At 48.7% G+C, this 14,228-nt stretch overlaps 1 protein-coding gene across 4 annotated transcripts in view; it reads left to right on the forward strand.

Annotated features, from left to right (window-relative positions):
* SHISA6 (shisa family member 6) overlaps positions 1 to 14,228 on the forward strand; it is a 275,521-nt gene that overhangs the window by 19,591 nt on the left and 241,702 nt on the right. For all 4 annotated transcript variants that reach the window (XM_041771846.1, XM_041771847.1, XM_041771848.1 and 1 more), the window contains exon 2: positions 3,141 to 3,301. In XM_041771846.1, coding sequence (XP_041627780.1) covers positions 3,141 to 3,301 — 161 coding nt within the window. The remainder of the gene's footprint in view (positions 1 to 3,140; positions 3,302 to 14,228) is intronic.

Consider the following 14,228-nt stretch of genomic DNA (forward strand, 5'->3'; position numbering starts at 1 on the left):
AGCAGAGAGTCTTTATAAAAACTCAAGAGGCAAGAAACAGAAAAATAATATATACTCTTTTTTTTTTTTTGGTAATTGGAGTTTTATTGAAATATAATTCACCTACCGTAAAATTTCATCCTTAAATTTTAGAGTGTACAATTCAATGCTTTTTGTACATTCCCCAGGTTGTCTAGCTATCCTTTGAGAACATGTTCATCTCCCTGAGAAGAAACCCTGTATCTATTAGCAGACACTCTTGACTTTCCCCTCTCCCAGCCCCTGCTCATCACAAGTCTACATTGTCTCCATGGATTTGCCTAATCTGGACATTTTCTGTAAATAGAATTCTATAACATGCAGTCTCTGGTGACTGGCTTCTTTCACTTAGCGTGATGTTTTTAAGGCATCTGTCGGTACTGCATTGCCTTTTAAGGCTGAATAAATAACGCGTTGTGTGAGTATTCTACATTTTGTTTATCCGCTCATCAGTCCGTCCATGGACATTGGGCTGTTCCCACCTTCTGGCGATTATTGGTCATGCTGCTAGGAACCTTCATGAATAGGTTTTGTGTAGACATGTCTTTTCATTTCTTTGGGTCTATACCTAGGAGTAGAATTGCTGGTCTGTAGAGTGACTCTATGTTTGACCTTTTGAGGGACCACCCAACTGTTCATCAGTAGTGCATGGGAGGCTTCCATTTCTCCACCAGCACCATTTTACATTCCGACCAGCAGTAAATGAAGGCTCCCATATCTCCAGCGTCTTACCAACTTTTGGTATTTTCCGACTTCCTGGTGATATCTCTACTGGCGGGTGTGAACGGGTGCCTCATTGTGGTTTTGATTTGCAGTTCCCTGATGACTCATGCTGCTGAGCTGCTTTTCACATGCACCTTCTTTGGAGAAGAAATATCTTCTCTGTCCTTCGTCCGTTTTTAAATTGGGCTGTTTGTTGTCCTTTATTGTTGAGTTGTAAGAGTTCTTTATATATTCTGGGTATAATCGTCTCTCAGACATCTGATTTACAAACATTTTCTCCCATTTTCTTGGTGGTTGTGTTGCATTTTCCCAATGGTACCCTGTGATGCAGACAAGTTTTTAATTTTGGCCAAGTCCAGTATTTCCACTTTCTTCTTTGCTTGCTCATGTTTTTGGTGTCACATGTATGAAACCATGACCAAACCTGAGGTTACAAAGATTTACTTCTATATTTTCTTCTAAGAGTTTATAGGTTCAGCTCTAATATGATCCACTTTGAGTTAATATTTGCATATGGTGTGAATTTTGGGTCCAACTTCATTCTTTTGCACGTGGCTAGCCACTTGTCCCAGTACCATTTGTAGGGGAAACAGCTCTTTCCCCATTGAGTGATCTTGGCACCCTTGTTGAAAATCAGTTGACCATAGATGTACACGTTTATTTCTGGGCTCTCAGTTCTATTCCATTGGCCTATATTTCTGTTATAACTTTTAAGCTCCCTGTTTTCTTACCATGGGAACATGGTAGGAAAGTGTCTTTGATAACCAGAGGAACGAAGAACTCAAGACAACTTGCATGGATATGTGGTGAAGGAAATATAGGAAATATTTATAACATTTTGGAATGAGAACAGATCTAATTAGGAGGGTCATGTTAGTTTAAACCCTTTGTTTTGCTGTTGGGAGAGAAAAGATTGAATTTGGATTTTAGAGAGTAGCAGATCTGCCCAAAGTTTAACAGCTCATTTGGGATTAGAACCCAAATCTCTTGACCTTTTCGGGGGCTCATGCTTCTCATGCACACACTCTGAATCTCAGGTCCCTGACCCGGATCCCGGGTCTGCCTGAACCTCCTTCACCAACCTCCCGAGCTTCTGTGTTCTCCCTCCCTGCTCGGTACACCCCAATGAACAGGGTGGGGGTGCTGACATGTGTCTGTTCCTCCTGTTAAAGCCTGAGAGAAGAGACACCAGCCAGGGGAAAGCGTTTGGAACATCTGAAATTGCTATATAAATGCCAGTAAATGATAAGATTGCCAGGTTGATGCTCTTCTCCTCGGTAGGTTCAGCATGTCAGAGGCAGCATAATGGAAGGCAACAATTTACTCTCAGACATGCTTTTAAACAGCTGTGGTTGTTGCTTTGCAAGGGGGCAGAGTGCCGAGTGCTGGAGTCCTGGGGTGAATGAAGCCGGGGGGTGGGCCGAGCTGGCTGGGGGAGGCCTGGAGGCGGCTGGTGCCTTGCCTGCATCTCAGGGACACCCCTAGTAGATGGAAGAGTCCCTTCCCTGCTTGCACAAGACAGGGATGCACCCAGAAGTAGGGACCTGGCCCTGAGATGGCCTTCCTTCTCTGGATGGTGGTCTCGTGTAGCTTGTCCACACTCACCTTGGCTGCCTCAGACTGTCCCTGCTTGTCTCTGTTTCCCGTCAACAGTGGTCACCCCCACCAGGTCGCGGCATCTCCCACAGAACGATTCCTGTTTGAAACCAGGTGGGGGGAGCGATTTTTGCCTAAATTGTAAGCTCTCAAGTGATGGGAACTGTGTTTGTGTATTTTCCTCTCTGTGTTTGTAATCGTCACCTCCTCGTAGCTCCGGTGATGGTCACGGCCCTCGCCCTCCACGTGGTCATGTAGTTACTGTGGTATCTGCACGTCCTGTCTTTGTAGTTCCATTGCGCCTTCCTCTGATGGCAGGAGCTGTGTGTTGGGTCCCCAGTACACAGGATGGGCCACCTGGTGGGTGTTTTTCAAAGGGGGTGATTGTCCCTGTGTTATTAGTCATCTGCTTCTGGAGGCAAGGCTACCAATGCCAGCCCTTCGCTGTGGGGGCATGGTGCTATCCAGCTGTGCACATATCTGCCCAGTGTAGGGGGGTGTTTGGGTAGCCACTATTTTGAAAGAGTTCATGTGAAATAAATTGAAGACAGAAACCATAATCACCACCCTTTAGTGCTTGTACCCCCAGAGATGGCAACCTCTACTCTGCATCCCACCACCCCTCCACACCCTCTCCCAGGACCAGCACCAGATGAAGCTGTGGCTACTGAGAACAGAATGTTGTGTCTGCATCTCCTCTTCTGGCTCTGTACATCAAAAGACCCACGGAAGTAAGCCAGCTCTCTCTGTGGTTGTGTACACCTGCTCTGTGAATCTCACTGTGTGATCTCTTCTTTGTTTAGGGCTCTGGCTGACATCTTAAGACAACAGGGACCAATCCCCATAGCACACTGTGAAAGAGAAACTATCTCGGCTATCAATACCTCTCCCAAAGAGAACACACCGGTCAGATCGTCCTCCAAAAACCACTACACCCCTGTGCGTACGGCCAAGCAGACTCCAGGTAAGTGAGCGCCGATCAGCTTGCGTCTTTGTTGGGGCGTGGGGGCCGGTGAGAGGTTTTGGTGATATTTTGCTCCGGTAGGCCAGGGAGCGCTGCACTGTGCCGTGGGAAGACTTGAGTGGGCAGGTGGGCATGTGGACGAGTCTGAGGACTGGTCTCCTGGGGGAGGGCCTGACATCAGAGAGACCGTGCCATTGACTGTCCTGGCTGGAGGAGAGCTGACGATTCAGGGCATCTTGATTTGTGGTTGAGTGAGTGGCTGGCATACTGTCTTACCTGAAAGGAAGCTGTCTTACCTGAAAGGAAGCGGGCGTTGTGGAGTGTCATCACCCACTTGTCCATGTGGTGGGGGGAAGGGTTAATTTGCCCAGGACGCCAGCTATGTGATGAAAAATTGCTGCCGTCAGTTGTAGAGATTCCAGCTTTTGGGATCTCAGGACGTACTTCCCGAGGGTAGGGATTATATCTGTATTATAGGGTGACCTTGGCCTGTGCTCTGTAGATCCCCCGGGTAGGATGATGAGTGCCTGGGTTCTAGCGGTCATCATGATGACCTCATGAAAGAAACTAAGCAGGGTGTCTTTTTCTTACCGTATGGATCAATAAATGAAGTCCAGTGAAATTTAGTGACTTGGGCAAAAATCAGTAAGATGTTAATAATAATAAAAACATCAGTGATACAGTAATATAACTCATGTTTATTTGGGTCTTGCTCTGTGCCAAGGGACATGCCGAACATTTCACGTATATTTCCTTACTTATTCTTCACAGCAGTCTTAAAAGTACTTCTGTTGTCCCCATTTCATAAGAGGAACAGAAAGGTTCTATAATATTCCCAAGGACACATAAGAAGAAAAGACAGCCAGAATCCAGACCAAGACGTAAGGTTCCAACAGTCAGTACTAGAAAACCCTAACATCCTAACCCAGTTGGGAACACGAATCCAAAGGAGCTGAGTGGACAATTTCCTTACAAGCACAGCTGGGCAAGTCATTTTCTATGGTGAACATGACCAGACTGCCTAGTACTGACCCCAGTCCCTTGGCACGACTTCCACTTTGATACTTGGATCTGAAATCTTGACATCCATCACCCTAACGCTATTTGGAGGATGGGCTCTGGAGTCTGAACTTTACCTGCAGTGAGGATGTGCAATTGCTTGGTGCCAGGAGGGGTGTCGCAGATTCAAAAGTGTAGTGAATGCGCTGCTGAGATCAAATTTCTTTTCCATTCATTCTTGAACTTGCTCCAATTTATTAAATCAGAAACTGCATACTTGCCCTTAAGGTAATCCTAATTAAACCTTTTGAGGATCTGATAGAGGTTAAGGGCATTCTTCTTCAAAAATATGCACACATATATAAGTATATGGATTTGTCCAACATGTTAAATATAATTTCGGAATTCATGGACCCTTCCAAAGTTAGAAATCCCTGATTTAAAAGTAAAGACAAAAGATCTATCCTTGCAAAAAGTCTAGCTTTTAGCTTTGCTATCATAGATGCTTAAAATGTAAGCAATGGAAGGAATCTTGGCAAAAACATCTGGACCGGTAGTCATCTATCTCGCTGTACATCTAGATCACCTAGGAGTTCTTAAATATGCTGATGCCTAGGCCCTACAAATTAACCTGAATTTCCAGGGATGCTGCTGGCATCTTTACTTTTGAAAATCTTCCCAAGGTGATTCAAACACTCAGGGTGAAGATGATTCAAACACTCAGGGTGAAGAACCATTGGTCCAGATAGATTCCTCATTTTATGAGTAAGGATACTGAAAGTCAATGCCAGTGGTTCTCAAACTTGGCTGCACATTGGAATCAACCAGGGAGCTTTAAAAATGAGGGATATCTCGGTCTCAACCCCAGAAATTGTGATTTAATGGATGTGGGAATGTAACCTGAGCATAGGGCGGGGAGGTGGGTGTTGCAATCTTCCCAGGTGATTCTGTTGTGGAGCAAAGTTTGAGAATCGCTGGTTGGTGTGAAATCGCATAAAGGTATCATTCTAACTAATCCTTATTTTCATCCATCACCGTTTATTCCAACCTTGGTATTATGACTAGGTTTGAGGAGGGTATTTTTGTTTTCCTGAAAACTCAATGGCGTGAAGTCAGATTTCTCTGGGACCTTGACTGTGATCCTGGAATTTGAGGTCAACCTGGTATCCATAGCACCCCTGAGGGTGTACCCTGCCCCACCCTGCTCTGATTTTTCTTTGTCTCATTCACCAGCCTGCTTGTTCCCAGCCGCCGAGTCCAGACTGATTAAGTAGATGGTCCTGATTTGCTCTTAAAATGCATTTCTGGGCAGAAAGATTTGTCATTTCTTCTGGTTTCTCTGTACATCCTCTCCTGATAATCTGAGAAGGAAAGCTTCTAGTTCCGTAATTCATCCTGTGTTTGTCCAGTTGGAACCCTTCACTTTGCCTTTCGAGATGGGCATTGTTTTCCTGGTCCAGAGAGCGCTCTCGATCGAGGTGACACTTGAAAGTAATTTCATAACCCTCAAACGCCTACAGCTTATAATGCACACAATGGCTTTTTCAAATAGCTACTCATAGCCTTTGCCACAAAATATTGCAACTGGAGCAGAAGTTTAAGCAGAACTTTGCCCTAAATGTCCAGAGGGGAGGTTTACTATGATTTTTTGTTTGTCACCCATCTAATCAACAACCCACTGATGGGAGGAGTATGGTGATAGAAATAGCAGGAAGCATCATAGCATGAGTAGTTCTGCTACTCCAAGTGAGGTCCATGGACTGGCAGTATCAACACTGCCAGGGAAGGCTTGTGAGAGATGAGGTATCGCAGGCTCCAGGTCACCTGCTAAAAGAGAACCTACATTTTGCTGAAATCACTTAGCAGATGACATTTGAGAAGTGCTGGAAAAGCCTGGGCTCTGAAGTACATCCCCCTGTTGGCTTTCTGGCCCTGTGACCTACTATGCATGTGATCTTGGCCAGCCACCCGGACTGAGTTTCCTTCCCTGCCCTTGAGGCTAATAGGACCTGCTGCCCCAAGTGGTTTTCGGGATATACTGAGTTAAACCAACTAGAATTCTTAAGACCGGTCCTGACTCATAGCACACACTCAGAATGAGCTGTGGCCGGGCTGGAGGAAATATATACACAACTCATGGCAAATTAGTGGAAAAAAAAAAGGATAGAAAACAAAGGCATTGGTGTTCTTAGACCAGGCAGGGTCCATGGGGTTGTATCTGAGATGAAAGCCCCTGCACCCACGCCTTCCTGTGCTCAGCCCCTGCCCACAAGTGCCTCTTCTGAGGATGAAAGTGGCTTTGTAGGGCTTTGTAGGGCTCTCTCTAGTTTTTGGATGCCAAAAGAACATGCCTGGTTAGGTTAGGAAATGGAGTAAGTCCTGTCTTAATAATACAAAGAACGAGGGCATGAGTAGCAAACGCACCATTTATTAGCACCTACTGTGCACTGGGTACTCTGTCAAAGATTTTAAGTTTTTTAAAATTTTTTTATTTTAAATATTTTACTTTATAATTTTATTTTTTTTGAAGATTTTATTTATTTATGAGAGACCTATTGAAAGAGGCAGAGACATGGGAAGAAGGAGGAGCAGGGTCCCTGCGGGGAGCCTGATGTGGGACTCGATCCCAGGACCCTGGGATCATGCCTTGAGCCAAAGGCAGACGCTCAACTGCTGAGCCACCTGGGTACCCCTGAATCTTTTTATTTTTAAGTGATCTCTGCACCCAGTGTGGGACTTGAAAAATCCTGAGGTCAAGACTTGTATGTTCTACTGACCGAGCCAGCCAGGCGCCTGTGAATTTTTATTTTAATTCTAGTAAACTCTTTATAATACACGGTGGATCCTGTAATTTTTCTTAGGCACAAGAGCTCCTATCCCCACGTTAGAAAAGTCCTCTTTCTTTCTGGAAGAGCCTTTCAGTGAACTCTTCCAGAGGTCCCTTCCCAACATTAAAGGGAGATTCATAATGGATGTTTGGTCTGGGTGTAGAACATCAGGGAAGTTCATTTCCATCCCTCACCGCCCAAATCTGGTAGCCCCCAGGCCCTCGCCATGGCCGGTATGGTCCACGCACCAGCCGTGACTTCATCCCCACCTGGAGTTGGTTAGAACTACTGAATCCAAATCTGCATTTTAACAAGACCCTCAGATGATGCGTAAGCACATCAAGGGTTGGAGAAGATCCCTTTAGCATGGTGAGCCTCGGCCCTGGACACACGATGGGGTCATGTGCATGGTTCTGAAAGTACTGATGCCTGGCCCACACCCCCTGCAAAGATTCTGCATTAATAGTTCTGGAGTGGCATCTGGATATTGGTGTTTTTCAAGAGCTTCCCATGTGGGTCTCGTGTTCAGCAAACGCTGAGAACTGGAGCTGAGAGGGGGACTGGCAAGTGAGGGAAACATCTGGAAGGCTGTGGGGTGTGGGTGCATGTCGAGACCCACGTGGTCGAGCCCGAGACCCACGGGGTCGAGCCCGCCTGGCCCTGGTCAACGGGCCGCAGAGACACGTCCTCCTCCCCACAGTAGGCGGGGCAGAGGGAGTGGAGGAAGCAGGTGTACTGAGGGGGCAGGGCCTGTCTGCAGTTCTGATGAGGACACCTGGGCAGCAGCTGGGAGGAGCAGAAGCGCAAGAATGGACTGCAGGGTCAGGTAGAGCCAGGCGGCAGGAAATGCACCACATCCAGAGCTGCAGGGCCCCTGAGGTTTGTGGGGTGATGGGGGTGGGGGGCTTGCTTGGTTTTCCTGGATGTGGAGGAGTGGAGACTGAGTATGCCCCCGGCCTGACTCAGCCCTAAAGAGCCTGGCTGGGAGCAGACCAGGGGAGAGTGGGGTACCCATCCCTCGCCGTTGCCAGTTGATGCCACATGTTGGGGTTCCAGAGTTCCGATCCCCAACTTCCCCCTTATCAGGAGCGGCGTCAGCTGGAGGAAATAAATATTTATGTCCCAGCCACACACCACTGTGAGTTGTATAAATGAGCAATCAGTCATCCTGTCTCTTGTCAAAGCCGTGAGCTATAATGGCAGGCGAAGCGAGCCAAGGGACGTGACTGTTTAAGCTTCGTGGAGACCGGGAGTGAAGCGGGAGCAGCTGACGGAGGGGCGCTTTGTCGCAGCCCGGAATGGCCTGGCCCCTCGCCGCTCCTGCCACCCACTTTCGCCGTGTTTTGCTGGAATCCAGACCCCGTCCCTCCTCATGTCGAGTCCATGCTTGCCTTGGGGGTCTTTTCCTCTTTTGCTTTTTTGGCCAGAAACTTTCCATCACCACATCTTTGGCCAATGCTCAGACGGCCCCGCCTTTCCTGGTCCCCTGCCTTCCTTTCTTCCGAGCACTTGTGCCATCTCACACTGTGTCTTTGTTGGCACGTTGCTTTGTTGTCTGTGCCTCTACCTGAGTGCAAGCTCCATGAAGGCAAGGGTTTTGTCTTTCTCTTTGCCGTGGCATCCCTTACCAGGAGCATGGCCTGGGAGATCATGGGTGCTCAGTGACTGAATGAATGCACGCATGCCTGTTGGTGAGGTCCTTTCTTAGGATGGACACACAAGTCAGCACGCAGGCACTGGTTACGCAGCTGCATGCCACAAAGCTCCCATGAAGGCTGCGTGTCCCTTCTCTGGCCCTCCCTGCAGCACCAGTGGGGAGTGGGTCACTTTGACAGCCTGGCGATCGGGTCACCTGGTGGCAAGCTGAGCTGGAGACCCTGGTTCCTGGTGCTCAGGCCTTTCACCAAGACCCTCTGGCTCTCTCCTCCTGTCTGGGGCTGACCCAGTTCTCCATGGCTCAGTGTGGCTAGAGGCTAGAGACAGGAAGCTTCATGTCCCTGGCTGGGTGCAGAGAGGCTTTAATCCCAGGAACAGGGCTTGGGGGGTGGGGGTTAGACTCCTTTAGAGTTAGAGAAAGACTCCTTTGCAGAGGTCTGGGAAGCTGAGGCTGCTCAGAGTCCCAGTTCAGGGATCAGTGTAGGGCTGCAGGCCATACCCCTGAACTCTGAGAAACTTTGGTAGTGGGAAGTGGGATTCTTCTTTGTCTCATCCCCAGGGTGACAGGACTGTCTCGTTCTACAGGAGGTTGAGATCACAGCCACATGCGACCTCTGAGCTCTAAGGGGATTGGTGGTGAGATTGGCGGACCCATAGTGTTGCAGTTGAAGATGTGGTCTGTGCCACTGGGCAGACTGGGGCGTGAGTCCTCCCTGCTCACTCGCAGGCTCTGGGACCCCTGACCTTTTGCTCAGTGGCCACCTCCATTTCAACCATCTTCACAACTGTCCTCTCTGTCAGCAGCCATACCTCCTCTGTGTCCCTCTATCTCTGCTTTTTTCCTTCTCCTTCTCCCTGGTAACTGCCAGGCTGGCTTCTGCCTCTGCTCCCTTTCATGGTTCCCGATTCCATTGATCTGTCTCTTATTCTGCGGGTCTTCAGCAGTGACTGTGTCTCAGCAGTTCTCTTAGAACAGATACCAGCTTAGCCCACCGTGGACCTGCCTTTTCATTCTGGGGGCCTCCCTGGCCATTCCCTGCCACTTCCGAGTGTTCTCCTGGCCGTAATTTCTTTCCAGACCTGCCCTTGTGGTTCTGACAGGCTCCTAGCAGGCTGGCGTGGCATGTCCCTCCTGAGGGCTCCCTGTGCTTACCCAGATGTTGGGTTACCTCTGTTGCCCTCACGCTTTGCCCTTGCTCTTTGCAGCCATTGCCTGCAGGTCTCTGCCTGGGGGTGGCTGAGGCCAGGCCACAGACCCAGCCACTCTGATTATTGTCTCCTTGCAGGGTCTGAAAGACCCAGAAAGTTTGCTCTTGGAGTCAAGGCCAGCAGCAAAGACAAGGCACAGGCACTGCTCATCCTTGATAACAGGAGGAACATTAATTGGTGCTTATAGTGGGGTGAAGACCAAGTACCAGGCACCATTGTCTGGGCTTTCCCTGCATTGTCAGAAGGACTGTGAGGTGGTATCAGAGTCATCCCCATTGTACAGGTGAGGATGTTGAGGACTGGGAGATGGGAGGCCCTGCCTGAGGCCACAAATGCAGACATGGGTAGAGAGAGGATTGCCAGTCAGGTGGGCTCTGCTACCATGCTCTCGCGTTTCTCTTCTGTTACTTGTATATTTTGCTTCAATTTCTTATATCTCACGTCATGTTAATAAACGTACACGGCAGGATGTCCTTTATCTCCGCTTCACAAAGAATGCCCCTGTTCCAGCTGACCCAGGCTTTTGGCGTGGAAACATTTGTGTCTTGAGGCATCTAAAACTGTTTTTTTCCCACTTGTGAAATGATAGGGTAGCCAGGGAAGTACACTGCATGGTATACTCTGTCTTCCCAAATAGTTTGCGTGGAGCTTATCATGTGCCTGATGTCGTGTTGGGTCCTGGGGGGCCCATGAATAGAGTTGACAAGCATGGAGACAGGCATGGAGACATCCTCACGAGGACAGCAGGGTGTCGGTGTGGAGAGGGGAACGGGAGACCCAGGATTCCACAGACGCTGGCATGCTTGAGCAGGGTGCCCAGGAGTTCCATTGGACGGAAAGGGTGAGCAGTGAGGTGTGCAAAATAGCGCAGGCCAGATTGCCCGAATCCTCAAGGGCAGAAAATAAAATCTGCAAGGAACATTCCATCAAAGGGATGCTCTTGGGGGTGTTATCCTGTGTGGGTGTGAGGCTCCTCCACATTGCAGAGCGACATGGGTTCTTAGGGTCAGTTTTCGTGCTTTGCTATTTGTTTCTTCCCTTGGGTTCAGGCAGTCAGCGACTCCCTCTGTTGACCTCAGCACAGCCACCCCTCCTTCTTAGCCAAGGCTTTCATCTGGACTGAGCCTGCAGATGGCTGAGCTTAGTAAGCTCCTATGGCAAGGAAGAGTCACCTTTCTCACCGGGGGTGGGGACCTGCATCTCACTGTCTTCTACACTGGTTTTGGTGGTTCCAATTTTTTCCTCTCTTGCTTTCCTCTGGTGAATGTGGGACATTGCAGCTGTGATTCCTGGACAACGAGACCACTACATAGTCTATCTCTGAGCCGTTGCCCATTTGTATTCTTGTTTTCGCTCATTTTCCCATGACGCCAGATCCTTTCTGTGAAATTCCGCCATTTAAGTCATCTGTGCCTTCGGCCAAGGAGTAAAGGCAATCAGGGTGGTGGTGAAAAGCACAGACTAGGGGTGCCTGGGTGGCTCAGTGGTGGACCATTTGCCATCAGCTCAGGGCGTGATCTGGGGGTCCTGGGATCGAGTCCTGCATCGGGCTCCCCACAGGGAGCCTCCTCCCCCTGTCTATGTCTCTGCCAATCTCTCTGTGTCTCTCATGAATAAATAAAATCTTTTTTAAAAAAATGCACAGACTATGGAACCAGACTTTCCGGGGTGAATCTGGGCTGCCTCGGCTTCCCCATCTGTGAAGCGGGTCTGGTACGTCTGGTCTAGCATCTCTCTCCTGAGACAGTTGTGAGATTAAAGCGGTTTGGGTGGAAAGCAGTTGGAGCAGCATCTAATGTAGGGAAGCATTGTTTTCAGTGTGCAGGGCTCATGTGTTGGACACAAGGCCACCTGTGGCTGTTGAGTGCTTAGAACTGAAATTGAAATATGTTTCAGAGACTCAGAAATTTCAAACTTTTTTTTTTAAAGGGAGTGTAAAGTATCTCCATAATTTTTTTTAGGTTGATTGCATGTTGAGATGATAGTCTTTTGGATATATTGGATTAAACAGAATCTACTATTATACAATTAATTTCCCTTCCTTCCTTCCTTCCTTCCTTCCTTCCTTCCTTCCTTCCTTCCATCCTTCCTTTTTCCTTCCTTCCTTTCTTTTCCTTCCTTCCTTTTTTTCCCTTCCTTCCTTTCTTTTCCTTCCTTCCTTCCTTCCTTCCTTCCTTCCTCCCTCCCTCCCTTCCTTCCTTCCTTCCTTCCTTCCTTCCTTCCTTCCTTCCTTCCTTCTTCCTCCCTCTTTCTTTCTTTCTTTCTTTCTTTCTTTCTTTCTTTCTCTTCTCTTCTCTTCTCTTCTCTTCTCTTCTCTTCTCTTCTCTTCTCTTCTCTTCTTTCTCTTTTTTCTTTTCTTTCTTTCTTTTCTTCTCTTTCTTTCAATGTGACTCCCAGAAAATGTAAAATCACACTGAGCCAGATGTTAGTGGCATCAAGAGTCTACTTGAGTTCAAGTTTCAAAACAAACCCTTTGTGGAGCTTACGCTATATTGAAGGAGACAGGGAATATCTGATAACTCCAGAGTGTGCTGAATGCTCAGACACAATCAGACAGGTGGTGTGTTCAAGGAACCCTGGGGAGAGGGAATCACTTAAAAAAAAATAGACTTAATTAATTTATTTAGAGCACATGAGCATTGGGGAGGAGGCAGATGGAGAGAGAAAATCCCAAACAGACTCCTTGCTGAGCACAGAGGCCAACACAGGGCCAGATCTCTTGACCCTGAGATCATGACCTGAGCTGAAATCAAGAGGCAGACAGTCAACCAACTGAGCCATCCAGGAGCCCTGGAAGGAATCACTTTTGATAGTGTGGTCCTAAGAAGTGGCGTTTGAGCTGGAACCCAACTGGCGAGCAGAAGCCAGCCACGGAGAAATCTGGAGGAAAAATGTTCTAGGCAGAGGGAATAGCAAGTACAAAGGCCCCAAGACAGAGGCAGACCTGGCGCGTTTGAAGCACAGAAGTCAGACATGGGTGTCGAGTATGGTGAACGAGGAGCAGGCGGTGCGTGGCCGGGGTAGACACAGGCCAACCACGCAGGGTGTTGGAGGCTGTGGTGAGAAGTGTGGACTTTATGCAAGCGTGATCTGATTTCTGTTTTAATACGATGACTGGTTGCAGTGGAGTGGGAAATGGGCTCTGTCGAGAAGCAGCAAAACAATTGGCATTTCTGGTGACAAGACGAGTTGATGAAAAAACTTTCTGTGACTTTCTCCTCCACGAGAAGGGGCATAAAGGAGCAGAGTGATGCAGGATGATGGCCCATGGGTTTCAGAATCCGGCAAATGAGGCTCCAAATCTCACCCAAGCTTGGACAAGCCCAGAGACCTTCATCCAGAGCACTCCAACAGGGGTTGGCAGACTTTTCCTGTAAAGGGCCAGATTGTAAATGTTTTAGGCTCTGTAGCCGGAAAGCCTCTGTGGCATCTGTTCAGGTCTGCCACTGTGGCGTGGAAGTAGCCACAGTAATATGTAAATGATGGGCTCGGCGGCCGCGTGCCCATAAACCATTATTTACGATAACAGGCGGTTTGCAGGATTTGGCCTGGGGGCTGTGGTTTGTCAGCGCTCGCTCTTAACCTCGCTCTGGAAGCCATAGCCGCCTTCCACGGGGCACGTGAACGGGGACACATCCCACACCCGGATGCTGTGAAGGGGGGTGTCAGTGGCCAGCCAGAGCCGTGAGCCCTCGGGGCGCTCCGAACATGTCAGGCCTCCCTCCCTCTCCTGCAGCTCTGGCCAGGATGCTGCTTCGTGCTGATTTTACAGCCCGTGGAATGGGCCCTAACAAGGGTTGATGAATTAACCACAGTCAGAGTGAGACCAGGGTCTTCCTCGGCCCTGAAGTTCTTGCGGTGGGGGTTTACCCCTCACCTGGGTGATGGTGTGCAAATGTGCTTATTAAATAGACCAGCGACACATCGGTTGGAGGGATGGACAGCACTCCCTCCCCCACTGATGACAGACTTACGGTTCAAAATGTCTCTGTAGGTGTAGACACCCCAAGGTCATGGTGAACAAGCCCGTTCTGCTGTTTGAAGCTCAGGCTTCCACTTGTGTCTCAGATCCTGGTCCTCAGACACTTTGTCCCCTTGACCTATATGCCCTCCCCTCCTCTCCACGAGCTCTGTCCCTCTGGCGCGTGAACATGCTCTGCTCCCCACCTTAATACTTAAGGACAAAGACCCCTCCACTTTGCACCCCTCCACCTTTTCTCTCCCCAACAGCTGAA

Source organism: Vulpes lagopus, chromosome 10, assembly GCF_018345385.1.
Source record: "Vulpes lagopus strain Blue_001 chromosome 10, ASM1834538v1, whole genome shotgun sequence".
NCBI classification, from domain to species: Eukaryota; Metazoa; Chordata; class Mammalia; order Carnivora; family Canidae; genus Vulpes; species Vulpes lagopus.